The 26,928-nt window shown below is 45.4% G+C and overlaps 1 protein-coding gene across 2 annotated transcripts; it reads right to left on the bottom strand.

Annotated features, from left to right (window-relative positions):
* Positions 1-665: 665 nt before the first annotated feature.
* Positions 666-26,928, bottom strand: CDC42EP3 (CDC42 effector protein 3). 2 transcript variants are annotated; one of them, XM_043918220.1, is made up of 2 exons: positions 26,738-26,928; positions 666-2,684 (listed from the first exon to the last, which is right to left on the bottom strand). In XM_043918220.1, the coding sequence occupies exon 2, from the start codon at positions 2,446-2,448 to the stop codon at positions 1,684-1,686; it is 765 nt and encodes a 254-aa protein (XP_043774155.1). In that variant the 5' UTR covers positions 2,449-2,684; positions 26,738-26,928; the 3' UTR covers positions 666-1,683. The 2 variants fall into 2 exon arrangements, with proteins under 2 accessions (XP_043774155.1, XP_043774154.1); XM_043918219.1 differs by lacking the exon at positions 26,738-26,928 and adding an exon at positions 26,069-26,200.

Below are 26,928 nucleotides of genomic sequence, written 5' to 3'. Positions count from 1 at the left end.
TCAAAGATTCTTTCAGCTAACCAGATGACAGAATTGCAACAATTTCAGACATGGTGACAGAATCGCTGAAGTGTTTGGAAGCAGTAGTCATTTCAGGGATACATTTCAAGGAGAAATGAAAGAATGAAAGTTTTTGTGAGTGTTTGTCTTAGAGGGGGAAAGGGTGGTTGACAACAGGACAGGAATCGATGTGTACATTTCCTGTTCCTGTTTCCTTAACCAACATTCTCAGAGCATCTCTGTCGCCTTGGGGGGCCAAGTGCTTTCTACTGCCCTGTTTTTGGCCTCCTTAATCTTGTCTGTATGGTACCCGCAGCAAGGAGACATCCATCTGATAGGGACAAGGTTAGGCCTGCATGAGTTTGCTGTGTTAAATTTAGGTTGGAGATTCATGGAAATGAATTTTTTTGAGAGGGTGGCGTCAGTGTTGCCTAAAAAAAAAAAAGAAAGAAAAATCGTCTCACATGTTCAGTTTTCCTAAAATTGAAGGGCCTTGTTTCTGGATAATAATCAAAATAATCAAAATTACTGAGTGAGTAGAATACACCTCTTACCTCATTTAAAGACTTGTGTACACTTTACAGAAGCAATTTTTTCTAGCCTTGGATGTCAAGAAAATATAACCTTTGTCTTATGTTTTTGTTTAGTACTATAACCAAGCAAGCTGATTTTAACATTTACTCTTTATTGTGTTGTAGGAAGTACCTATGTAATGCAAGTATGTACTGCACTAAAATACCCATATTTCCAAAGAACATTAGGTGGTATAGCCCACAGTCTCTGCAGAAGCATTGTGAGTAACCTGTGCCTTTACACTTTACAATCCACTGTTGGCTGCTGTGAAAAGTATAATAGATGAAGAAAAAAAAAAATAAAGCTAAGTATGAGTACACTTTTCCAAACATACACATACACAGCTTACAATGGAACCCAATGGAAAAAGTCAAATGACCACATTCGATGTAGTATCTATAAAATGTAGACTTTGCAATAAAAAGCCAAAGGCACATAAAAATATATTTTAACTTTAAAAATAACTTAGTTACAGTAATACTTCGCTTGTGTCTTACCAACATGTAGCTGACAGTCAAAATTTCGCAATATAGATATAACATATAGGGATATATAAGAGCTACAAGCAAATCCCTGGAACCCAAAATGTTCAAATGTGGAAACAAGAGAAAAGTTTTAACACTGAAGAATTTGCTACGGTGAGCCCAAACCACATAATATAGAAAAGAGTCTAGAAAAAAAGGCGTGGGTGTTAAATAAATTTTGACTTCCTCTTGCTCAGAAAATGCAAGTCCTGTAAAGGCCCTTAATGTGACTGGCACAGCCCTTCATAGCTAAGTAATGCCAGTCCTGGCCAAGCCATATTTCTCACGTGTCTGGAAACAAAAAATGTGAGCTGTATACATTAGCATGGCCCGCTGAAAATGGGTTCTGACTCACTTCCTCTCTTTTGGCAGGACAAGTTTTTTTTTTTTTTTTTTTTTTTTCCTTTATACTGTTTTTGCAAACAGGGTATCCCAGGTAAAAAAATATTTTGTGGGAAGGTTTTTTAGAAACCCATCACATGACAGCAAGTATAGCCAGTGAAGCTTTCCTCTTTGTGGTTAGTTTTCTTCCATTCTGTCTTTTGGTATCTTTTACACCAAAGGAAAAGGGCCCGGCGGTGTCCCGTTACTTATTTTTATCCATGACATTCAGCACCTCATCCAGAAAGGAGGGCCCGAGATCAAGCTGCAGGGACAGGAGGGAACCCGTGAGGTCAGAGAGGGACTCCTCCGACTTAGTCTTTTCCTTGACGAGCTCGCAAGGGGCAGGAGGGTCCAATATGTCCTCCGCCGCCCAGTCGGGGTACTGTTCCGAGAGGCTGGAAGAGTGGCTGTCCCTCCCCTGGCTGGACTGGGACGCGGACCCGCTCGACCCCCACGAGACGTCACCTTGGTGGGCCGTCCGGTTCTCCAACACACTGCTTTTCTCTGGAGCCTTCTCCTCCATGACCGGCTCACAGCTAAGCCGGGGCAGCTTTCCCGGCCCAAAGGACTCCTGCTTGGAGCTGAATGTCACCGGGGACAGCAAGGGCAACATGAGGGCTTGGGACCCTCCGATGGTCGGCAGAGAGATGGCGTTCTTGAGCACCGGCGAGGGCGTTTCCGTGAACATGGAGTCGGAGGTGCTGTTGGCCCGGAAGAACTCGTTATGCCCAGGGAACTGGCCCATGTGCGCTTTCTCCTGGTTTCCGGGCAGAAGCTCATAGTTGCCTTGGAGAAAGGAAATGTCTCCAAAGACATCGTGCTGGCCCTCCTTGCCGATGTGAATGGTGTGGCGGAAGTCTCCGAGGGGCGGACTGATCATATCGGGAGATAAGATGTCCCTCAGTTTAAATTTCTTTCCTTTCTTGTTATTGGCAGCTTTCAGGTAAATCGGGGTTTTGGCTGGCATTTTGGAGTTTGAGAATGTCGATTTTGCAAAAGGGAAAGAGGGCCACTTTCTTCACGGATGTTATAAGTTTCCCAATACCCTTTTGGATAGGTACTGTCACATCATTTTTCTCAAATAGCTCCAGAAGTGGCTCTGAAACAAGAAGGAAGCTAAGAGGCCTTCCTGGACGCACAGCCAAGCAGGCCTTTCTGGAGAGCCACTCACATCCTCCAGCCTCTTCCACAGCAGGGAGAAACCTGGAAGAGAAACCAAAGCAGGTTAAAATTGGCTGCCCCTCCAGGGGTCCCTTGGGCTTCCTTGGTGGCTCAGATAGTAAAGAATCTGCCAGTAATGCAGGAGACCTGGGTTCGATCCCTGGGTTGGGAAGATCCCCTGGAGAAGGGAACAGCTACCCGCTCCAGTATTGTTGCCTGAAGAACTCCATGGACAGAGAAGCCTGATGGTCTACAGTCCATGGGGGTCACAAAGAGTCGGATACAACTTAGTGACTAACACACACACAGGTCACGTGGGCCTGACTTTTCCACAAGAGCCTGTAAATAATGGAGGACTTCAGTTCCCATTTGAAGTCAAGCTTTATTATGTTTCCCTCCATTAAGTAGGATTAAAAACTTTAATCCTAACAAGGGTGCACTCATCTTAGTCTTACTTCAGGAGAAAAAAAGAAAAAAGGGAGAGAAAGAGAGATTAAAAAACCCAAACATATGATATCAGCACTTTTTAAACATGGTAATGGACACAAATTTTCTGGATATTTTTAAGCTTTAAGTCCTTTTCCTCTAAGAACTGCTGTCAGCACATGACCAGAGTGACTGCAGCTCCTTAGACACAACTGAATTTAAGATATATTTTCTCTTGTGCTTTGATGTTCACATCAGCAAGGCTATTTTGTTGTTGACTGAGTTCTATATATAAATAATGCAATACAATGAAGTCCCATAAGGAGCTGGAATTATCATTTACTAAGGGACAGTGTTGCTAGTGTCCAAAAAATCTCCGTGAAAATGCATTCTTACAGATAAGAAAACTGAGATTTGGGAGTAAAACAACAACAACAAAAAACCCAACAGCCTTGCTCAGTAACATACAGTCATTATGGAAGTTGGAGCTGGAATCAACTTGGGGTAGAGAGAACAGGGCTAGCAAAAATTTTAGGATTTGGAGACATTCTGAAACGGAAGGAAAAGAACAAAACTGCTTCTTTTCAAAGAAAAAAATGGGATCCTATATCACTCACAAGTGGTCTTCACTTGTGAGTACTTTTGAAACATTTGCTGATAAGCTTGTATCCTTTCCCTATATTAGGCAAGGTTCCAAGTAACCCCAGTGAGTTGCCGCCTGGTGTTGATGCCTTCCGCATAGGTGGAACCTGTGACTTGATTCCAAGCAAGGTAATGAGATATGGTTACATTATAAAAGACACCATCTTAGCACACTGGAGGGAGACTCCCTTATTGGTTTTGAAAAAATAGGCCACTATACTGAGAGGGCATATGGAATTGAATTCTGCCATTAAGCCGAGGGAACCTGGAAATGGATCTTTCCCCAGCTGAGCCTCGAATTAGACCACAACTTCAGCCCCTAGTTTACAGCCTGATGCGACTATGCATCTAAGCTCTGTCTGCACTCCTGGCTCGCAGACGCTGGGAGACGATACACGGGTAGGGCTGTAAGCCACCACATTTATAATCTACCACCACATGTGTAGAAAACTATCACACCCTCCCTGCCCATGCTGTATGATAGTTAGAAGTGATGGGCTGCAAGAAGGTTTGGGGGCTCTCATCTTACAGATGAGAACCTCTTCATCTCTTGAAAAGAATCCTTCAAATCTTCAGTCACATCAGCTGACCTGGAGAAGCTAAAACCCTCCCCACTGTGGGAATTCCTGAAATGGCTCTGCTGTGACTTCTTCCACTGGGCTCTCCCCTTATCCACAGAGCAAATAAATAATCCTCCAAGGGTTGGGTTAGTTGGTGGCTTGAGGGGAGCTACATTTGTTTTGTAGCAGCTGGAGGCCGTCTGCATCTGTTCCATACCCCATATTTCTTTCCTTTCAGCACAAGTTTTAAATTCATCTGCCTGTGGCAGGTGGTGAGAACTGTGCTCCAGCACCCACTGGCAAGGTAAGAACTGACTCTGGGAAGTCACACAGGCCTGAGAAGGCAGGGAAGGATGAGCTGGAGAGACCCATCCCCCACCCCCACCCCCACCCCCAGCTTTGGGAGCAGGGAGGAGGCTGAGGTGGCATGAGGGTTTGCACCAGAGCAGGCTACCCTGGAAGCTGCCAGAAAAGACCTCACACTCTCTGGAGGAGCCTGGTGGCTCTGCCTTCCCACTTCAGACTCAGAGGCCACGGAGAGACTATGTTATGAAAAGAGATGCTTGATACCAAGCAAGTCAATGGGGAACCCCAGCACAGGAAGACATGCTTCTGGGTCTGTCATTCTCATAGTTTCAACTCTCATTTGGGTCTTGTAATAATAACTAAAGGGGAAGCCCTGGGTCTTCCTGCTAAAACAACAGAACACCCTTCCCCTCTAAGTGTATAACAGCCCAGAGCCCCTGCCATCCCAGGAGGCTGGCACTGCAGTGAGCACCTGCAGAAGCAGCAGGGGCTCTGGGGCCGCAGAAGGTAGAGGGCAGCCCCGAACAACAGCTGCCCACTGGAGCTGTGTCCTCAGCAACACAGCCAGGAGAGCAGCTGCCATGGAAAGATACTGTGTGTCCGCCACAACTCCGGGGCATGCCAGGGTGAGGGCTGGCTGCGTGTGGTCGGCTGGTGGAGCCAGGATTATGCAAGGCCAGAACAGGCATGGCATTCATTTCAGATTCTTGAGAAAAATAAAAATATCATGAAGATGCAGCCAGACTGCTTCTTGGTCACTCTGACTGAATCACTCACATGCACCCTTTACCTGTACAGAGACTGGGGATGTTGGGAGCAAACGTGAGAAAAGGTAAAGGCTACTCCCGCTGTACCTGCGAGGCTCAGGGAGGAACACCCAGTCCTCAGTCCCTGCTGGGCTATGGCCATGGCCATGGCCACGGGCACTGCAGGCCCTTCGGCAGAGGCTTGCCTGGTCTGGTAGAAGCTGGATTTTATGTTAGTGGACTGCATGCAAAGATGGGAGAAAAGAACCAAAAAATAGAGGAAAAAGTAAGAAAAGAGTTGGTGAGTAGAGGCTAGATAAGCTGCAGGCAGTAGATTCTCCAGAGTGGGAAAAGAGAGGAGATACCTTAAAAGGCGTTTTTCTTTCTTTCTACAAATATTTACATCAGTTTTACTGCATGACAGGGCTGGAGGCTTGTAGGACTCTGCAAAGAATAATTGGTATTGAATTTCTACTGTGTGCCAGGGTGAGGAGCCCCCCAGTTCACTGAAAGTTTGGGTGAAAAAAAGAAAGAAATTTGGTGCAAAAATGTCAGTTTTATAGCTTTAGATGAGTTTATGTTTGTGGGGAAATATCTGAGCGCTCAGACCCATCTGCCTGTTGTATCTGTTATCTTTCCTCTTCCAGCGCAGAGGAAACCATGCCTGATCCCAGGAGAGACCATCCAATATCATGACTCTGTCCTGATCGCTTGCTCCCCTCCTTTCTCAATGTTCCTGGGCTCCTTGGCTTATCAGTCAGTGGACAGCCATGCCTCAGGCTGACTGCTCAGCATCTTCTCTGCACTCATTAAAGTAGGAAATGACAAGGCAGTGTCTTCATAGGGAACAAAGTATCTGGTCCTGGAGACGGTATGTGTGTGTCTCCTGGGAACCACCAACACTTCCTATGACAGGAAATGTTTGAGAGCGTCTCACTGTGCCAGGCACTGCTTCAGCCTTTGATGTGTTCTAGGTCACTGACAAGGACCCCTGTTAAATTCCCATTTTACTGACAAAGCACTGAGGTACAGGTTTTGCCAGATGGCATGGCTCCCAGGCACTAAGCCAAGTGTCTAGGCTTGAATTCCAGACATAGAGGTCTTGACATTTAAGGAGCACGCTCCCTGCGAATTGTCAGTGATTGAATTCCAAATGATAAAGGGGGTGCCTTCCAAAACCTGTTCAAGATATAACATGCAATAACACGCTGGGCTAATAAGAGTAGGGAAGCATACACTGGTCCAACCCCAGCGGAAGTCAGTTATCTATGAAAACTACATAACACACGCCTTTCACCCCAGATTTCCATTTACATAGGTTTATCCAATTTATGTATATGGGAAATAAGGAAATAATATTATACAAAGGTGTCACTCCAGCATAGTTTATAGCAGCCAAGAGTTATAAACTACTGCAAATTTCCTGATGGTCCAGTGGTTAGAGCACAGAGCTTTCCCTGACGAAGGCCTGGGTTCAATTGCTGGTTGGGGAACGAAGACCCCACCAGCCACACTGTGTAGACAAAATTAAAGAAAAGAAAAAAAGAGTTGGAAACAACTTAATTGTCCACCTTTAGAGGATTAATTCTACAAGTTAAGGTACATCCATACAAATGAGTATTACATGGTCTACAAAAGGACAAAGCAGCTCCTGATATGTTGATATAGAAAAAGCTTCAAAGATGTGTGTCTTCAAAGTAAAAAAAGATTGGTGCCAAAGTGCGCAAATAACATCTGTCCTGGCTTGTATGTCAATAAACTTTTTCTGGAAGCACACACAGGGAATAATGGTGAGTGCCCACAGGGAGAGAAAGTAGGTGGAAGGGGACAAGGGTAGAAGAGAAACTTTTCACTGTATATCCTTTCATGATTTGGGATTTTTGAACCACACAAGTGAATGAGCTATTTAAAACAACAACAACAAAAAAAGTAGAGGGTTGTTTTGGGCTCAGACTGCACTTTCCTGCAGGCACAATTTTATACACAGGCCCTGAAAAGTCTACTCAACCTATAAGTTACTGATCGTAATGCAAACACAACTATGGGAAAGTGGGCTCAAAAGCCAAGGTCTGCAGGGGAAGTGCATGGATCTACAAAGACCTCACCAGAAGGCTGAGCCTCATCTTGTCAATGGGACCGAGCACACCTTTCTGCGTTAATTAGAGCTTCACTAAGAGGTGCCCCCAGTCCATATTTGCAGAATGGAAGAGGTCTTAGAAGAGAAGGGTTTTCATCAGAAGGAAACGAGAAGAGGAAAGAGACCCAGGACACTGGGGAAAGGGTGGGTGCAGGGTATCTACATGGAAGGCAGCACGGGAAGGTGGAGGTGCTGGGGCTCAGGGGTATAGCTTCTTGTCTTGAGAGATGGTGGCCACACAGATGGGCAGCTTCTTATGGTGGAACAACACAAAATCCTGTCCCTCCTCTCCATTTCTGAAAAGGAGACTTGGGCTCCATGAGGATGTAGGTTGACCCACGTGGCAGCAGACAGAGCGAGGGATGAATCAGAGGGAAAGCCTGAGTCAGGGGGACACCCAAGAGGACAAAGTGTGAGAAGAGGAGAGGAAGAGCTGAACCAGAAGGGCTCACAGGCCTGACTAGAGCTGGAGAGGGAGGCCTCCTGGGCATTCCACGAGCCAAATGAAAAGCATCAGAACTCTACCGCCATCACTAACTCTCCACACTCAGGGCTCTCCTGCTGGCCAGCTTTTCTGCATTGCTGTCATTCCTCCACTCCCACTGTCTTTGAAAGAGAGAAAGGAAGGGAGGAAGGGATGAAGGACTAGAGGGAGAAAGGAAGGAAAGAAAGAAAGTGAGAGAGAAACCAACCATCCTATGTGTAGACCTTTCTCAAAACTCTCCCCTTGACCCTGAAATCTGAACCCTCCAAGATTGCTAATCCCTTTCTCTGGGAGTTTTTGGATCACTATTTGCTCCTCTACCCACCATCCCCAAATGACACTTGACATGATATTTATCTGGGAAATTAGATTCCTCTGAAATCAAAGGTTCCAGCTCCTGGGCACTGGAGAGAATAGATATGCCAACAAAAGGTTTCAACTCTCCAGTCGGTCGCCTGTCAACCTCTGTCAAGGTTAGAGAGGGTGTCTGGCAGATGGGTGGGGATGGGTGGGCATGGAGTCCAGGTGCAAGGGCACAGGTCCCCACTCTCAGGAATTTGAGAAGCTTAAGGGTTCCAAGACACAAAAAGACTCAAGAGGAAGTTGAAGACATGGTTTTGATAAGAAAGGTAGAGTGTCAGGTGGTCATTCTGATACCAGGCTAAACAAATCCAGTCTCTCACATGTGACTGACTTAAGCATAGGTGACAGTGTTAATAAGAGAAATCAACACAGCCATAATAATTCTATGAAGAAATAAAACTGAAGTGGCCACCTTTTGCTTCATGTCCTTATCATCTTTTAGATAAAGAGAATGATGCTAAGAAGACTAAAACAGGAGGTGGGAGAAAAGCAAAGGGTTATGAAAAAGTTACACCCTGAAAAACCACTCCCTAGATGACCAGAGCTGGCAGTACTGGCAAGTCACAGGGCTCTGAAAAGAACAAAGGGGTTGAGATTTTTTAAAATTCCATTTATTTTAAGAAAGGAATGTGTGGCTTGTCTGCTAATTGTTTTTAGATTAATTCTTAGGGGAGAGAGAGGGTAAAAAAATTCTTGCATCCTGAACAATAGGTTGCTAATCTAAAACACAAATGCATGAAACAGGGCAGGTGGGGGTGAGGTGTGTGTGTGTGCGTGTGTGTGTCTGTCTGTCTGTCCTGAGGGACCTGTGGGCCTTTTCCTTTTTTCGACTTGCGGGAAGTGAGTCTGTGCTGGACTTCCCCTTTCTTGCTTGTTGCCACATGTGTGAAGGACCCCCCAGCCTCTGCTCACTTTTTGCTTTGTCTCAGCGTAGAATCAGCAGGCCCTTCCTCCCAGCTCCTAGATGCTGCACCATCTGGGCCCCAAACAAAAATGCTCAGTTATTCCCCATTCGTGCCTGAATCCACAGTCCCAGGGAAGGATGTTAACTCAGCCAAGAACCCGCTACTCCTTCCCCACCCACCACTGTCTTTGGGGTATTACTCTCCGCTGCCAACACAGAGAAACACAAGGGAGACAATGCCCTGATAAGCCCTGGAAAAGTGATTTCACCCTGGGCTCCACACTTGAAAGGGATAAAGGTGACTTGGAACATGTTCCCGCATGTTCCCAGGAGTCCAATCGGGAGACGACAGGACTCGGGACACGTGAGAAGGTAGAGTGGGGCAGCTTGAAGAAAACTCAAATACAGAGGGAAAAGGAATCGTTAGGGATCTGAAGGATTCATTTAACTGTAATGTAAAAGGGATTAACTTGTTATGAGAGCCCTAGGGATACAAAGGCAGAAGCTAAAGGGAAGCAGATTTGGGATCCTCTAAGGGAGAACCCAGGGTTCTGGAAAGATGGAATGGGTGGCCATGGTGAGAGGGGCGGTGTACTGAGCATGTGCGAGGCTGTCACAGCGGCAGCCTTGACTTTGAGCCTCCGGGATGTGCCCAGGGGGTGGGGTCTTGTCCCTGTTCATTCTGAGTCTCCTATAGGGGAAAACCATCACTGCTCACTTCCTTATGGCCCCACTTCACACTCACCTATAGAAAAAGCACTCACGGACTTCCTGGAAGACTTTCCATTTGAAGACGGCAGTTATTACTAATATAGGGATGACAACCTCCCGTATCAGAAGTACTAAAGTATCATTACAATGAGGGCCTCTTTAGGAGTACTTCCTTGGACCAAAGAATTTTAAAATTGGAGGAGAAAAAAAAGGATACTATCAGAGATTCAACAAAACCTAAGACAGAAGTAAATGTAACCAGAGAATACCCTGGTAAATGGCATCCTGGAGGGATGCTTTCCATATTTTTAGTCTGTTTTACTCCACCCACAAAAAGATAAGAAGATGCCTTTTCTATTTTTAGATTTTTTTTCCTCTCCCCATATTATCTGAACTGAGGACATGGCTATATGCTGCAAGGCTGTAAGATGCCATTAGCTCAGTTCCCAGCCGCCTGGCTGTCATGCAAATGAACTTGTAGCCAGACTGAGCAGACAGCATTTTATAGACCCACTAAGAAAGTCTATGCTACATCTCAACCCTCAATTATTTATAAATGGACTTTTCCTTTATGATTCAGCTACAACTTGTATTTATTTTTCTTTTACAACCCCGACTATACAGAGACCCACAAATACCATATGGGAGACTCACTGCTAATGTGCATACACTCCTCACGTTTATAGGATCTAATTGTACTATTTGAAAGGGTTTTTAGAAGCAAAATTGGAAGAAAGAACATCTACCTCAAAGTACTGACCCTCCACTTTTGAAGAGAGGCCATTACGCCCTTTCTCCCTATTAAAATGAGTTATTGGGGAGGACTTAAGGCGGACCTGGATCCCTGGCAGTTATAACGAGACAGGGGAAGGGTCTGGCTCATTTATCATGACTAGTTTTACAGGGGACTCAGCCTCAGGGCTGGTCACAAGGACCAAGGCAGACAGACGCTCTAGCTGGTGGATGTGAATCAAATGGGATGATTCCCATCAGTTGCTTCCATGCTTCTAGAACGAATGGATCTGAGTTGGTTTGTGAAGCAGCAAGGACAAAATCAATACAGGCAGAGAACCTCACCCTTAAGTTGTCAGCAATGTTCAGCCAGGAACTGGCTTGAATCTGTAGACTCAGCTCAAGTTAAATAACTGGTAAAGCTGCTCACCAAAACAAAACAAAACAAAACCCAAAACCACTAATATTAAAGTCAGCAATTACTCTATGAAAACTCTAGAAATATGAATATCAAATGTTCCAAACAGGTTTGACAAGTGTCCAGAAATTCAGACTATGATCATTTCACTCATACTACATAAGGCATGGTTCTCTTCATCCTGTCTTCATCGCACATCCTCTACGTTAGGTCCCTTGACTACCTTGATTATTTCCCTAATGGGGTAAGGGGACAGATAGGGATTTCCATGCTACCCTCCCATCCTGCTAGGGCCCTTGACAGTCATCCACAGTCACTGGATGGACTGAAGCTTGGCTTCTCTGTATCACACCAGCACTGAGTATATTTGGAGCCTGCCAGTGGCCAGTGCATACTTTACCCACTTTCACTGCAAACTCCTCTGTGCTATTTGTACATAAATATCTGTACACAAATATTTGTTGAATGCATGAATGAATATCCCTTTTGACTAGGCTGAGAGTTTTACTGTGAGCGTGAGCTGGATCTTAATTCATTTCTTTTTCTCTCCCACAACACATGGCACACAAGTAAAATAATTAAGAAGTGTTATTTAAATCCCTAAGACCTGCTAGACCTTCCATGATGAGAGATAGTTGCTTTGTGCTTAGGAACCATTCCCCTGTCCGAGTCTGCAAAAAAGTATAACATTTGAAATGCTGAGTCCTCTGAGACTGTACATATATGAACAGCAATGGCTCAAGCGCATGCTGTGGGCCAGGCAGGTGAGTATTAGAACATACTTCTTAGGAAGCAGGGCTAGACCAGACCTGTGTCTTAGGCCCATCAGCCAAAACATGGAGCAGCTAGGATTTCAGTCATGGCTGAACTCCGCAGTCTGTGCTTTTAACCGCCGCTGACTCGAAAACTAACGTGAGGTCCTCCAAGGAAATGGGTTGAGAACGGGAATGGCTGTTCCAGGCCATCTGTCCTGTCGTCCAGCAGCACTAAGGGGAAATGATACACTATGATCTCAACATCAACAAGAGTCGGAGATAATAATCTGACCTTGTCATTAACTAAGAATGAGTAGAATGGTCCCAGACACCAGTCTCCCCAACTCACTAGGAATTTTCACTATTTTTGCCCTTGGCAAAGAGAATCTCAAATGGTATTTGACTTCATGTGAAAGAAACACCCAAATATTAAAATTTTGAGGTAATAAAAGCCCCCTGAGTCTCGAGGAGAAAAACAAATATCCTGTTTTGAGAAAAAACCGTTAAGTGCCATTAATTTTTTTTCCCCAGAGGAAACACGTGCATCGTGGCTGTGCACCGGGGCGCCCTGTACATCCACAGGCTTTCATCGGGACAATGGCTCCCTTCCCCCGCTATTGACACTTCACTTCCCTCTTGACTTTCTGAAACCAAGAACCCTGAGTTCCTTACGTGAATTGTCCTCCCACCTCCTTACCATCAACCACTATTCATAACATCCTCCAAGACCCGCTTCAGTCACTTCCTTCCTGCAGGAATTCTCGAACTCACCTCACGCAATCTAGGCTCATTACTGCCTTACTTGGAGGTTTTCTCAGGGCTCCTAGAGAGCTGATATTTGCTTTCTTTCCTGTTCCCGGATTTTACAATGTTGTATCTGGTATCTCCTGATAGGTAGTAAGCACCATAATAAGGTAGGCAAAGGTGGTATAAAAAAGAAGTGCTGCTATGATAACAATCTCTTTTGTTGGATCACTTACAGAGCTGCCTCTTGGGCTGTGAACACAAGAGACCCTTATAACTTATTGAATAAGCACTTTTAGTTTTCCCTATGGCCATCCCTTGGATCAAGGGTCTGCAAATTATGACAGGTGAGTCAAATCCAGCCCTGTACCTGTTTTTGTAAATAGAGCTTTATTGGAACACACCAGTGCTCCTTCTTTTATGTATTATCTTCAGTTCAGTTGAAGGTGACTCTGTTCCCCCTACCCCTGGACATTTGGCAGTATCTAGACATATTTGTAGAGGTGGTGGTGCTACTGGCATTTTTGTGGACAGAAGTCAGAAACACTACAATGCACAGGACAGCCCCCCATAACAAAACATTATTTGGCCCCAATTCTCTGTAGTGCTGAGGTTTGGAAACCCTGGTAGAGCTGCTTTCCAATGACGAGGTCGGAGTTGAGTAGCTGTGACAGACTCTATGTGTCTGATGCTTTATGGGAAAAGCTGGGACCCATGCCTTAGACGTTGGCATTTTCACAGGGTTGGACAGTGGTTGTCCATCCCCCAACTCTCAACAGTGCCCTTGCAATCACACCCCTGTCCTCGGCTTCAACCACCACCTTTAATGCTGACTTCCAAATTGGAGTCTTCAGCCCACACATACCTTAGTCTACACCAGTGAAACTCAAAGTGGGTCTGTGCCCCAGGGCCAGTCCATGAGGAGATATGGAAAGAAATTGAAAGGGAGCCTGTAGAAACTTTCTCACGTAATCAAGCATGCAGATCAGTGGATTTTTCCCATTGGTCAGACTCTTGGCATGTTTGAGAGTGTGTATCATCAGGTTTCCATGGAAGCTGGGTATGGTCCAAGCAGCTACTCGATGTGGCTGCTATCAGCATACAATGGACTGGAAATTGAAATAAACAAAACGCTAAAAATCACTGGTCCTTCACAGAAAGACGCACTGGACTTTTCTAGTCTTTCAGACTTGACTTTGCTCCCCTCAGGTACTTCCTGTTTAACTTATCCCTGATGGAATATGCCATCTCTCCTCCTCTTGTTGGCCCTCAGCTTTCACCTCCTATACTTTTCCCTTTTGGTAAATGGCAGGAAGTCACCAAGATCCAAAACCCAGTGGTCACCCAGAATTCCTCTCTGTGCCTCCTTCTCCTCATCAAGTCCTATTGTCTCACTTTGTCCATCCTCTTTACTTCTAGCCCTCGAGATCTCTCTCCTAAACAAGGGCACTGGCCTCCCTACCTGTCTCACTGTTATCAACCTCATCGCCTCCCCCTTTATCTTTCAATATCTATCAGAATGAGGCATCTAGAATGCTCCCTTAACCTTGGGTGGCAAGCCTACCCTTAAAGCCTAGAGATAAGATAGCTGGAGAGGCCCACTTCTGCAAACAGCATCTCACCCAACCCTGCAGCTACAAGTCCAGCCAGATCCCATGGTCCACACTACCTTGTTTATACCTCAACCTACCAGCTCGCATTGGGCTTCCCTTGTAGCTCAGCTGGTAAAGAATCTGCCTTCAATGTAGGACACCCAGGTTCTATTCTGGGTCGGGAAGATCCCCTGGAGAAAGGAAATGGCAACCCACTTCAGTATTCTTGCCTGGAGAATTCCATAGGCAGAGAAGCCTGGCATGCTACAGTCCATGGGCTCACAAGAGTTGGACGCGACTTAGCGACTCAACCACCCCACCAGCTCTCATACTATACTACAGTTACTTCTGTCTGCTCCACAAGCCTGCCTTCTCCTGGGGGGAGAACTATAATTCATTGCTGGTACTGAACAAATGTTTGTTGAATGAACAAGTGAGAAAGCTTGAGATTGCCCTGACTTCTTTCCTCTGTAAACCTACCTGTCCTACTGAAAATGCAAGCTGAATCTTTCTGTGACTCCTATAAGAAAGAGAGAAAACCACGGAGCAAGGAGCTGTCATCTATTTGCTTGTGGCAAAGAATTTCTTTGATTTCTCCTTTCTCTATCCATGCAGGGTAAGAATTTAACAGCTTATCAATGCAAGCCACAGTTAATTCTACAGGCTCATACAAGATCTTTGGGATTAAGGCAAAGAACATTTGTTGACATGATGTTTCAAAGGGAAATGACTTCCATCCACCACAACCATGTGCAAACAGAGAGACAGGCAAGACTCTAGAAAAATTTGACAATACGTTTCCCGGGAATGCAGACTGACTAGTTACATTTAAGTCAATCTTACAGAATGAGGCCCAGGAGAAACAATGGGCTTGCATGCTGACCTCTCCTTTCAATACGAAACGGATTAAAGGGGGACTTGGATTTTTTAAGAGACCGTTGCTCCTTGGAAGAAAAGTTATGACCAACCTAGACAGCATATTAAAAAGCAAAGACATTACTTTGCCAACAAAGGTCCATCTAGTCAAAGCTATGATTTTTCCAGTAGTCATGTATGGATGTGAGAATTGGACTATAAAGAAAGCTGAGTGCTGAAGAATTGATGCTTTTGAACTGTGGTGTTGGAGAAGACTCTTGAGAGTCCCTTGGACTGCAAGGAGATCCAACTATTCCATCCTAAAGGAAATCAACGCTGAATATTCATTGGAAGGAATGATGCTGAAACTGAAACTCCAATACTTTGGCTACCTGACGTGAAGAACTGACTCATTGGAAAAGACCCTGATGCTGGAATAGATTGAAGGTGGGAGGAGAAGGGGATGACAGAGGATGAGATGGTTAGATGGCATCACCGACTCAATGGACATGTGTTTGAGTAGACTCTGGGAGTTGGTGATGGACAGGGAGGCCTGGTGTGCTGCCATCCATGGGGTCGCAAAGTCAGACACGACTAAGTGACTGAACTGAAGTGAACTGGATTTTTTAGCCCAAGATATGTAGGGGAACCTGTAAGAAACTCTAATGGATATTCTATAGAAAAGGACTGTTTTGAATATTAAGGTGTCACTAGCACAGATCATGTACTTAAAAAAAATTTATTAAATGAATGAACACATGGGCAAGCAAAACGGTAGAAAGAACTCTCGCTGCTACTGTAGGCCTTAGGGGAGGAAAGAAACTTTGAGCTAAAGCTATAGGATTCTTATAAAATGCCAGACCATACAGGTGCCAGTTACCTCCTGTGTAAATGGGGATAATCACCCCAAACCCATATATCTCTCGTGATTATAAGAGCTGAGTATGAGAATCTTTCTAAGTGACAATCTTCATAGAGTGCTTTGCAAGCACAAAGCATCTTCATCTCAAATGAAAAACCAGAACATCTACTGAAATGCAATGTGAAGGAGGGGAACCATTCTAATTCCCCAAATAGTCCATTTTCTCCTTAAATGTTGTCTGCAGCAGTCACCAATGTATGATTGCAGATGGGGCTAAAATGGTTTGTGTCTGCCCTGTGCACAAGCTCCACAATTGAAAAGGATTCTTATTTCAAGTGTTGTTGTTGTTGTTCAGTTGCTAAGGTGTGTCCAACTCTTTGCAACCCCATGGACTGCAGCATAACAGGGTTTCCTGTCCTTCACCATCTCCTGGGGTCTGCTCAAACTCATGTCCATTGAGTCAGTGATGCCATCCAACCATCTCATCCTCTGTCGTCCCCTTCTCCTCTTGCCCTCAATTGTTCTCAGCATCAGGATATTTTCTAATGTGTTGGCTTGTCCTATGAGGTGGCCACAGTATTCGAGCTTCAGCTTCAGCATCAATCTTTCCAATGAATATTCAGGGTTGATTTCCTTTAGGATTGACTGGTTGGATCTCCTTACAGTCCAAGTGACTCTCAAGAGTCTTCTTCAGCACCACAATTTGAAAGCATCAATTCTTCAGCACTCAGCCTTCTTTCAGGTCCAACTCTCACAACCATACATGACTACTGGAAAAACCAGAGCTTTGACTATATGGACCTTTGTGGGCAAGGTGATATCTCTGCTTTTCAATATGCTGCCTAGGTTTGTCATCGCTTTTCTTCCAAGGAACAAGTGTCTTTTAATTTCCAGCTTAATTAGAGAATAATTCTTTCTGTCAACAGGACAGGGAGCTAACTTCTAAAATACACATGTATCCCTTATCTCCATGTGCAATTCTTCCAGCCTTGAGGACAAGTGGGACTCCTTTGAGTTAGGAAAATTACTGTCATTTATTGGTCAGATAAAGAAAAATTTAAGGGCACACAGTTATTTTCTTTAAATATTTGGTGAGCTATCAGGTGAGAGGAAACCAGTACCATCCCTTGAAAAGAATTAGGTGTGTGATTAGGGTTCAAGGAGAGGGCAGGTGGGGCTGGATAGGAGGAAGAAGTCTAACCAACTTGAGTTAATCAGCTTGAAGAATGGGAGAGGCCCATCAGGGGAAGTTTTCCAGCTGAGTCTGAGACTGGTAGCGATTCCAGAGGCGAGGGAGAAGGAGAGCATTCCTGTATTGGGAGAGGAGTTAGTGGAGATACCTGCTGGTCTCATTTCAAGCAGCAGTCCCTGGTATGTGCATGTAGACTTCATATACACACAGATAGGTTTTAGAATCATAGATCTGTGTTTGAAGTTTATTTATAGTTAATAAAGAAAATGAATGTTAGAGTTCTGTGATTCTATATGTTTACAGAAATTTCTAGCTTCTAGGGAATTTTAAGAAAAAACACGTTTTTTTTAATGAAGTTAAGACTATCCTTAGAATTGCATTTTCATTATCTTTTCTCATCTTTCCTCACATTAAGTTAAGGGTACAAGGCAATGCCAGTGACTTTCTCTGCAAGCCTCAGCTTGTGCATCTGTGGAGTGGAGCTAGTGAGAGAGACAACACACATAAAATGTTTGACAAAGTCCTGTGAGGCAATGAACTTAAAATCAATGGGAGATATAGTTATTGTTATTAATTATCCAAAAACCTAGAACTGCATAAGGAACAATACAAGCTGAAAGTTCACCATCAGAATTTTTTCCTAACTTTACTCGGCACCTGTCTACCCAAACTGATTGTTTTAAATAATGTGAAAGCCGAAATGGTCTAGTTTCAAGTACAGTCACCCCCAGTATCTGTCCAGTGTTAGTTTTAGGACATCCCATGGATACCAAAATCCACAGATGTTCAAGCCTCTTATGTAAAATGGCATAGTATTTGCATCTAACCTATGCACAACCTCCCCATACCCTTTAAGTCATCTCTAGATACTTATCATGCCCAATGCAATGTCAGTAGTTGCTAGCACGTGGCAAATTCAGGTTTGCTTTTGGAACTTTTATTTCCCCCCAAAAGTTTTTGATCTGTGGTTGGTTGAGTCCACAGATGCAGAACCCACAGAAAGAGAGGGCCAACTATCTTAATTCCTCACTCTGAGAGAAAACTGGAATTGGGAAGACATCACTGCTCTATGCTTCCCTTGTGGCTCAGCTGGTAAAGAATCTGCCTGCAATGCAGGAGACCTGGGTTTGATCCCTGGGTTGGGATGATCCCCTGGAGAAGGGAAAGGCTACCCACTCCAGTATTCTGGGCTGGAGAATTCCACGGACTGTATAGTTCATTGGGTCACAGAGTCGGACACGACTGAGTGACTTTCACTTTCCCCGCTCCATTCCCCAGGCTGCCCCTGAGACAGAGGGCTCGGGGTGCTGGCAGGGGAGCCCTACCTGCCCCATCAGTTGAGCCCACAGCTTAAGGGCTTCTTTACGGGGAATACAGAACAAAACCCACTCATGAATGTAACTTCTACGAAACTTAGATAAGGCCAAAGATCAACCCTAGTTTGGAAGACATTTCGCTCTGAAGTCATCAGAGGGCAGGAAAAGAGTTTCCGGTCTGGTGCCCTGCCGTGCACAGCAGGACATGTGGCTTAAGCTGATTCATTCAGTGAGCAGCAGGCCTTGGAGAGAGCCTTCCTCTTGCCTGCATCCAGTCCCTGGCTAGTGACTCACCTTCTGAAACATTCGTTCAACAACAAACATCTACCGAGAACCTATTGAGTGCCAGGCAGCATCCCAGAAACTGAGGCTACAGCGACGATGTGTCACAGAGCCGACATCCCAGGGTGGAGACAGATGATCGGTAAGCATACCCATCATGAATGGCTCATGTAGGCATGGCTGAGCAGTCCAGGAGGGCACTAGGAAACAACGCTCATCCTTCCACCCCCGGGGCTGCCCGGCCTGTGCTCTGAGTGGACACATGGTACCGAGCTACCGCAATTACACCCGGGCAGGAGAAAGCTTCCATGCAGGTAGCAATGGCCAAGCCAAGAAGACTTTGAGGAAGTTCTGGTGGTGGCCTGAATTTCAAAGTGCCCTGGATGGGCTAGAGGTGCTTCCTTTGGAATTTGAACATTTGGTAGCCTAGGAAGAAATTATTTTACTATGGTCAGACTTAAGGTGGGTAACTGAAAAAGATTTCTGGCTTGGCAGCCTCTAAGAGAAAATAACATGAGTAGGACTAATTGTTCCTTTTTTCATTAACTCCTAGTATAAAAAAGATGAGTGCCAAGCTAAACTAGGTTCAGTCCCTACTTTTATGGAGCCAATATTCTAGGTGGTCACAAAGGTCAATAAATGAAAATTTAAACATAAGTGTTAAAATAATATAAGACACTATGGAAAATGCCTAAGATACAAGGGGTGAGTGGGGGGGAGAGTAATAGGATCACAGCTGTTTAGAGCCAGGAGAGTGCTTGGAGAATTTCAATAGCTTCCTCTACATCCCTCCCCTTCTACATCTTCACAGACATCACTCACCCAGAGATGGGCAAGGATCTGCCTTGAGACACAGCTGGCCAATCAAGAGCTTAGAACCTCATCTGCTGTGTTTAAGATCAATGGTACATGTCTTTTTAAAAAGTTTAGAAAATAAGTATATAAAAAAGGGAAAGAATTCACATATATTCTGAAATGGCAAAGCCACATTTCACCAAAAAATGTCTTTGCTTGTTTAAAAAGTTGTGTGTAGCCTAAATGATTATAATGGTTTTGAACAGAAAAGGTCTTTTTCAACTAAACACACAGTCGTCTATCACTGGCATGATGTGTCTACAAATATGACCTTCAGGTTGTCATCAGAACATGACGGATTCCCAAACGTGTAAGCTGTCTAAATAGAGGCCTGACTTTGAAGTTCTCTGCCTTCAACGCTGGCTCAGGCTGCTCTGCCTGGATCTGCACTGGGTCTGTTTTTCAACACAGGGTTTTACATGATTAGTATAATAGTAAGATTGCTATGCTCATAGATGTCGCTAATCCTGGCTCACTGGCTTCTAGAAGCTAGAGACGATCTGAAATCCTCCAGCACCAAATGTCTCTTAGAGTTGAGAATAGACCCTGAAAGGTCACAGTTCCACAACTTGGGTCAGAGGTACGATCAGAATCTATGCTTTCTGATCTCCAATCCCTCTGGGATTGTCTCCATTTAATTCTGCATGAGTTTTATCAAATAGCAGAATGGCTGCATGTTTGCCAGCATCTTCCAGTGTGTTCTGGTGGCCCTGTTCCTGTTCCCCTGAATAGGCTGGAGGGCAGGCTGCAGCGTGTGGCTTCAGCCTCTGGCTTCATGGTTCCCAGAGTGTTTCCTGTCAGACTAGTTTTGCCAGCTGCTCTCTGGGCAAAATGATTTGATAGATACCTCCTCCCTGTGGAGATTCACTGCACACAGTGACATCAAATGCTCTGAAAAGTCCTGCACAGAGGGACCTCTATCAGACTGGTTTCCAAAGAACCATTTTTTGATCCTCTTCATGTCTCAGAGTTCACATGATGTAGTGCTGTATAGTAACCCACTCCAGTACTCTTGCCCGGAGAATTCCATGGACAGAGGAGCCTGGCAGGTTACAGTCCATGGGGTCGCAAAGAGTCACACACAACTGAGGAACTAACACTTTCACTTTTTCTTTTTTCAGTGCTGAATGAGCTAACTGCAGGTGTGTGATCTCTGGGACAGTTTAACGAAGAATCAAAGGCTAGGTTGATGATGACTTTCTCAAATGTGCAAATAAAACCCAAATCACTGAAAATCCAGGTTTTAAACAATTTAACATTTGAGATTCTAGGATTCTACTATTAATTCATGACTCGGTCAAGCAAATACTAACTTGAACTCACCAGCCCTTAAACTCACTCATCTGTTCTCTTGGTTATTCAGAAACAGCAAACTTTTTAATATCAGTATGATTTGTATTATAACACTATATGCTTTAACTTAAAAAAACTGCTCTTCCATCAGAGGTACTGTCAGACTCCATCCTTCACCATGAGACTGGTGAAACTTGGCACTCAGAAAGTACATCAAGGCCAGGGAAGGCATTTTTTCCTAAAGGAAAGAACATACCTGCCTGCTACTGTAGAGCTATTTGGCTACTGATATTATTTATTCTGGTCTGTGGGATCCATTTTGATTTGTAACCCTGAGAGGATGGGGCAGAAGCAGGGAAGAAAATGGTGGCAGACAGCCCTAAGGCTACTTAACTGCCCTTGGTTTTGAGACAACCTGGATTATTTCAAGCCAAGACATCCTTTCCAGAAACCCTACTTCAGTCTGAGCAGCCTCCCACAGCTAATCACAAGCCTGCAGTATCAAAGGCAGTGGAGGCCAGGCAGTCTCCTTGGGTTATCCGGGGCACCTCTCTCTGTTTCAAAGGCCTCCTTGCTCTATCTTTCACACCAGAAGCTTATCTGGCAGAGTCTGGGTCATGTGCAGAACTTAGAACTGGAGTGAGGGCAGACTTCCTCCAAGAACAGAGCCTTCCTGCCCGCCTTACTGGTGGCTCCTGCCTTTTGCTTTAGCTCCCCTTGGAGCAACATCATTATGAAATGTGTATTAAATGTCCATTGAGTGCCAGGGACTGAGGGGTCAGGCACCATGGCTGTGGTCACTAGTCTCAAGGAGGTGACCGTCCAGAACGTTATTTATTTATTTATTTATATTAGTTGGAGGCTAATTACTTTACAATATTGTAGTGGTTTTTGCCATACATTGACATGAATCAGCCATGCATTTACATGTGTTCCCCATCCTGAAACCCCCCTCCCACCTCCCTCTGCATCCCATCCCTCTGGGTCATCCCAGTGCACCAGCCCTAAGCACTTGTCTCATGCATCCAACCTGAACTGGCGATCTGTTTCACATTTGATAATATACCTGTTTCAATGCTATTCTCTAAGATCATCCCACCCTCGCCTTCTCCCATAGAGTCCAAAAGTCTGTTCTATACATCTGTGTCTTTTTTTCTGTCTTGCATATAGGGTTATTGTTACCATCTTTCTAAGAACTTTAAAACAAGGATGTTTGCCGCACACTAAACTCCAGTTCACGTTTGGGTCCCGAAATTCCTAATAAATCTCTTTGTTTATGATATAAACTAAACTGCTCGAGTTACTGCTAGTAGTAGTTTGAAGCTGGATCCACTGCAGGTGACTGTTGACTATACTATGAGATTCAACTATCTCCAATAAATAAAGCAATTCAGGGACTTCCTTGGTGGTCCAGTGGATCAGACTTCCAATGCAGGGGGCCTGAGTTTGCTCCCTGGTCAGGTAACTAGATCCTACATGCAGAAAGGATGATCACACGTGCCGCAACTAAGATCCAGTGCAGCCAATTAAATAAATAAAAATATTTTAAAAAACAATAAAAATATAATGATTCATAAGGTGTTCCCAAAGGCTGGCAATCACTGTCATCTTCCTTGGGGCAGTGGTACTATGTGATACAGTGTGTTGCAAAGTGAGTTCTCTGCCAGAGGCTAAAAACCCTTATAACAGAGTCAGATTTATCAGCTTCTCTGGCCTTCCTCTCTGGTGGTGTGGGTGAAGTATTCATTTAGGGTAAGGTCAAACAGGTCTGAGTTCAGACCTGATTCTGCTACTTTACTCAGTGGTATGACCTTGAACCAGTTACCAAACCTTTCTGAATCTGTGTTTTCATCTGGAAAATAACAATACTATCCACCTCAAAGAGCAATTGTGAGTATTAAACAAGACCAGTATTAAGCACCTAGGGAAACAACAAAAGCAGTAATGAAAGCATCAACTTTTTATTCTGTCTACTCTGTACCTGGTACATTCTGAGTGCTATTTTTTAACTTATATAATCCTTAGAGTAGTACTATCTGCATTTTGTAATTGATAAACTGAGGTATACCAGCTAAATAATTTGCTTCAAATCACAAATGTATTGAGTGCCAGGGCCAAGATATGAACCCAGACAGCCTGTCTCAGAGGCTCTTAACCTCAAAATTTTTTCTCCCATTTCCTTAAGCAGGAGATGCTGATCTTTGTGGAAAATTAGCCATTCATTTATGCACATATTGGGTCGCTAAATTGCATAAACCTGTTTAGGTATGTTCCTTATTGTGTAATTTGGGCTTCCTTTGTGGCTCAACTGGTAAAGAATCTGCCTGCAATGTGAGAGACCTGGGTTTGATCCCTGGGTTGGGAAGATCTCCTGGAGAAGTGAACGGCTACCCACTCCAGTATTCTGGCCTGGAGAATTCCATGGCTTGTACAGTCCATGGGGTAGGAAAGAGTCCCACACGCCTGAACGACTTTCATACTTTCACTTATTGTGTAATTTGGCACAAGTTATATAAGACATCTGTCCTCAGTTGCCACAGCTGTAAAATGGGGATATTAACAGGCCTGGCGTGCTGCAATTCATGGGGTCGCAAAGAGTCGGACACGACTGAGCAACTGAACTGAACTGAACAGTGCTTTCTTCCTAGATTATTAGAAATAAATGAGTTAATCAAGGTAAAAGGATAGAACAGGGCTTGGCACTACTGGCAGGCTCCATGTAGGAAGTAGCTTTAACATATAAATTCACTGAACAGTGTGATATATTAGAATTCTTTGGCTTTGGTGCTTGGTAAAGATTTTGTGGCTGGCTCCATCTAGTCGTTTCAAATGACTATACTGTCCTTGCTCTCTGGCAAACATACTGGATTTAAAAAACAAGTTTAAGTTCTTAATCCATCTATGAATAAACCGGTCAGCAGGATTCTGATAAAAAGAAATTAGGCCAGGCCTAAATAAAATCAGACTGAAAGCAAAAATTGTAATAATAAAAAAAAAATCAGAGCAGTCTTCCTGGAGTTTTTTCAGGTTATGAACTGAAGTCCACCCATTGGATAAATGTTATGGCTACTGGGCAAAGAGCTCGTGAAAAATTTATGGCCTGGTAAAAAAAAAATCTCTGGGTGATGTAGGTTAAAACAACTCTATTCCCAATGCTGTTGAATACCATGAATTTTAGAAAGGAAAAAGGGCAGCTTTTGTGAACATGTTGGACATAAAACACCACTTTAAAGGAAAAGCTGGAGAGCAAACCAGCTCATATGAATAGTTCTGCAATGATTTTTATGGCTTTGCATTTATTCATCTTGCACCACGTTTAAATTTACAATAAAAGCAAAACAAAGTGCAACACTCATTACTCTAGCTGTCTTTACATGTTCCACTGAGATACAAAACAGGACTTCACTACTCAGATTTTAAGGGAATGGGGAGCTCATCTTATTTCATGTCTGTAGCTGCTGCTGCCATAGCACCATGTTCCAATCATGAAATTCATAACATAAATCTCTTGCAGATGATAACCACTGGAAAACAGAAATGGCCATGGATCCTGAAAGGCTTCCAAATTTCCCCCCTAAAGTTCTTATCTGTGTGCCCAGAGACTGGTGCTGAGTGTTTTATTCAATGAGTGAGGCCTGTTGGGAAACCTACATGCTTTAGGAGACTTAATGAAGAAATTTGAACCGTTCCTTGGTTCTCTATTAGCCTTTATTACTTATTTCACATTTGACAATACCAAACACTTCAAAACTGCTCTAACTTATCTCAGAGTGTTTACATTTAATCTGAAAACATACCCCTGTAGCTTATTCTTAATTGTCAACAAGAGCTCATACAAATTTCAGCGGGTATCAAAAAGAGGATCTCTGGAACTGTCCAGAAAAGAAGTTGCATTTCCTGCTCCTTAGATGAAACATCTTTTCGAGGTTAGAAGACTACAGGAGTCTTTTAAATTGACTTTAGGAATACCCCTGGGGCATCATCAGGCCATTTCAGTGAGTCTTTGTCTCCCAGTGCTTCCCAAGGAAGTCCCCAAGAAAGGCTTTGCTATTCAAATTGGGACATCTGCTGCCCTCCAGATTTGTGTTCTTTTTTTGAAAGGCAGCACCCCCAAGAAACTCTAGGATATTATGAAGCCTAAGAGTTGGGGGATTGGGGAGGAAATCTTTGTCTCTCTAAGACATTCATCAGTTCCCTCCGCCTAGGCAGCACCTCCCTCGCCACCGCCCCCCACACCCTCAGCACGCCTCAGCAGCGACTCCCCCAAATACACCAGCTCTGGAAAAGATTCATGTTGCAATACCCTCGTGACATTCCTATTCCCGCCCTCGTTTTAATTCACTCACTTTTTTTTTTTTTTTTAAACAAAATGTAATTACTTGACTGTCAGCCTGGGCTGCACTCTGGGGCTTTTACTCCTTTCAACACAGCTGCGCTCCCGGCTTTGATGCTGCGGTCTACGCAGCTTGTCCCTGCCACAGCCTGGCTCTCGGTAATGTAACATTCAAGTGCATATTTATTTTTAAACTGACCTCTCGGGCTGTACAGTATAAAGGTCCTGCCAAAAAATATGCTACTTTCTATTTATAAGATGAAACACATGCCTCCCGAAGTCGAGAGGGGGATGGAGCATAATAATTCATAACGAAAAAATGACTGGCCAGATCCATTCGTCCTCGTGTCTGACACTTGTCTGTGTCAAGACAGTTTCAAAGAGAAAGGGGAAAAAAATCTTGAAAACACTTCAGTTGTTCAGAAACCACCTAAAAAAAAAAAAAAAAGCAACTGCCAGATCTGCACGTTGGAGCCTCAGCCACAATGTCCTCAAGTGGAAACAGGGCACCGGAGATCTGAGCCGTGCACCCTTCTGCGGCCCTGATGCCAATCCACGGTGGGAGGGGAGCGGTAGCCATGTGCGGCTTGTTCTCAGATGGAAAAATGCAACACGCGCCCCGAATGGCTGTCAATGGCTCGGAGGGTGCAGTGTAGCCGCGCAGCCTCATCCTGCAAAGTGGTAGGCACAAAAGGTGAAGCTCTGCGTCCCGATCGGGCCGCGTGTACCCCCACTCCCCCAGCTTGCTCTGTGCTCCCCATATCCTTTGGACACCAGCTCAAAGGTGATGCCCTGGTAATCCTCTCTCCCTCTGCTTTACCAAACCGAGCAGCCGCGCACGCCGGAAGCCGCCACGGCCGCCGGTGGGACAGACTCGCAGACGCGCAGAGAAGAAGCCGTGGGCAGGCAGAAACTCACCAGCGGCGCCAAGGATCCCAGCCGCTGACCCAGGGACCCGGCGCCCGGCACCGACCTCCCGAGGGCGCACGCAGTCCCTACCCGCCACGCGCAGATCCAACCCGGTCGGCCGGCGCGGCGCCCGCTCACAGCATTATCCGCTCCGAGATGGCGTGGAGGCGCCCAAGGCCGGGGTCTCTAGGCTCGCCCCCAGTTCGGGCCCCACGGCTGCGCTCCCCCGCGCCCTGTCGGGCAACAGCTGGGAGGGAAGGTGCGAGCTAGACTGAGCGTGCAGCCGCCGGACTCCCGGACTGAACCTGCGAAGGGCGGGGAGGCGCGGGGCGGGGCCGGCAGCGCACGGGGCGGGCCGGGGCGGGCCGGCGGGCGCGGGCTGCCGGCCGACCCACCCTGCCAGGGTACCTGCTCCCCGGCCCGGAGCGGGCGGACTGGGTTCACCCGCTGCGGGGCCTCCGGGCCCCCGGAGGACAATGGGCGTTCATTGTTACGGCCCCAGCGCCACCCCCAGGGATGTGGCTTCCCTGCGAGAGGCTGCGTTCAGCTCTCTCCGCACAAAGAAAGGATTCTGGACGCTCGGTTCAAAGAGGGACCTGGAGTGCAAGTTCCAGGTGCCCCCAAACAAAGGGACCCATCCCGCACCCCAGACACCTGTACTAAACCTCGTGCGCCCACCTCTTTCCGTCCCAACGACCCGATCTAACCCGGCAAGGCTCCGGCGCGGCGGGGGGGGACTCTGGCGGAGGAGAAGCCGCTTGACCGCGCCGCCCGCGTCGGGCCGCGGGCCCCCGGGCCACTCGACGCCCGGGTTTGGGAGGAGGGTCGTGTTCTGTCAGTTTCCAGCCTGATCCCCTTGGAGCTGCCGC

Source organism: Cervus elaphus, chromosome 11, assembly GCF_910594005.1.
Source record: "Cervus elaphus chromosome 11, mCerEla1.1, whole genome shotgun sequence".
NCBI classification, from domain to species: domain Eukaryota; kingdom Metazoa; phylum Chordata; class Mammalia; order Artiodactyla; family Cervidae; genus Cervus; species Cervus elaphus.
This window is presented reverse-complemented; position numbering and strand designations above follow the sequence as displayed.

Coding starts and splice junctions, on each gene's coding strand:
- CDC42EP3 (XM_043918220.1), bottom strand. CDS start 2,448: ATGCCAGCCAAAACCCCGATTTACCTGAAAGCTGCCAATAACAAGAAA.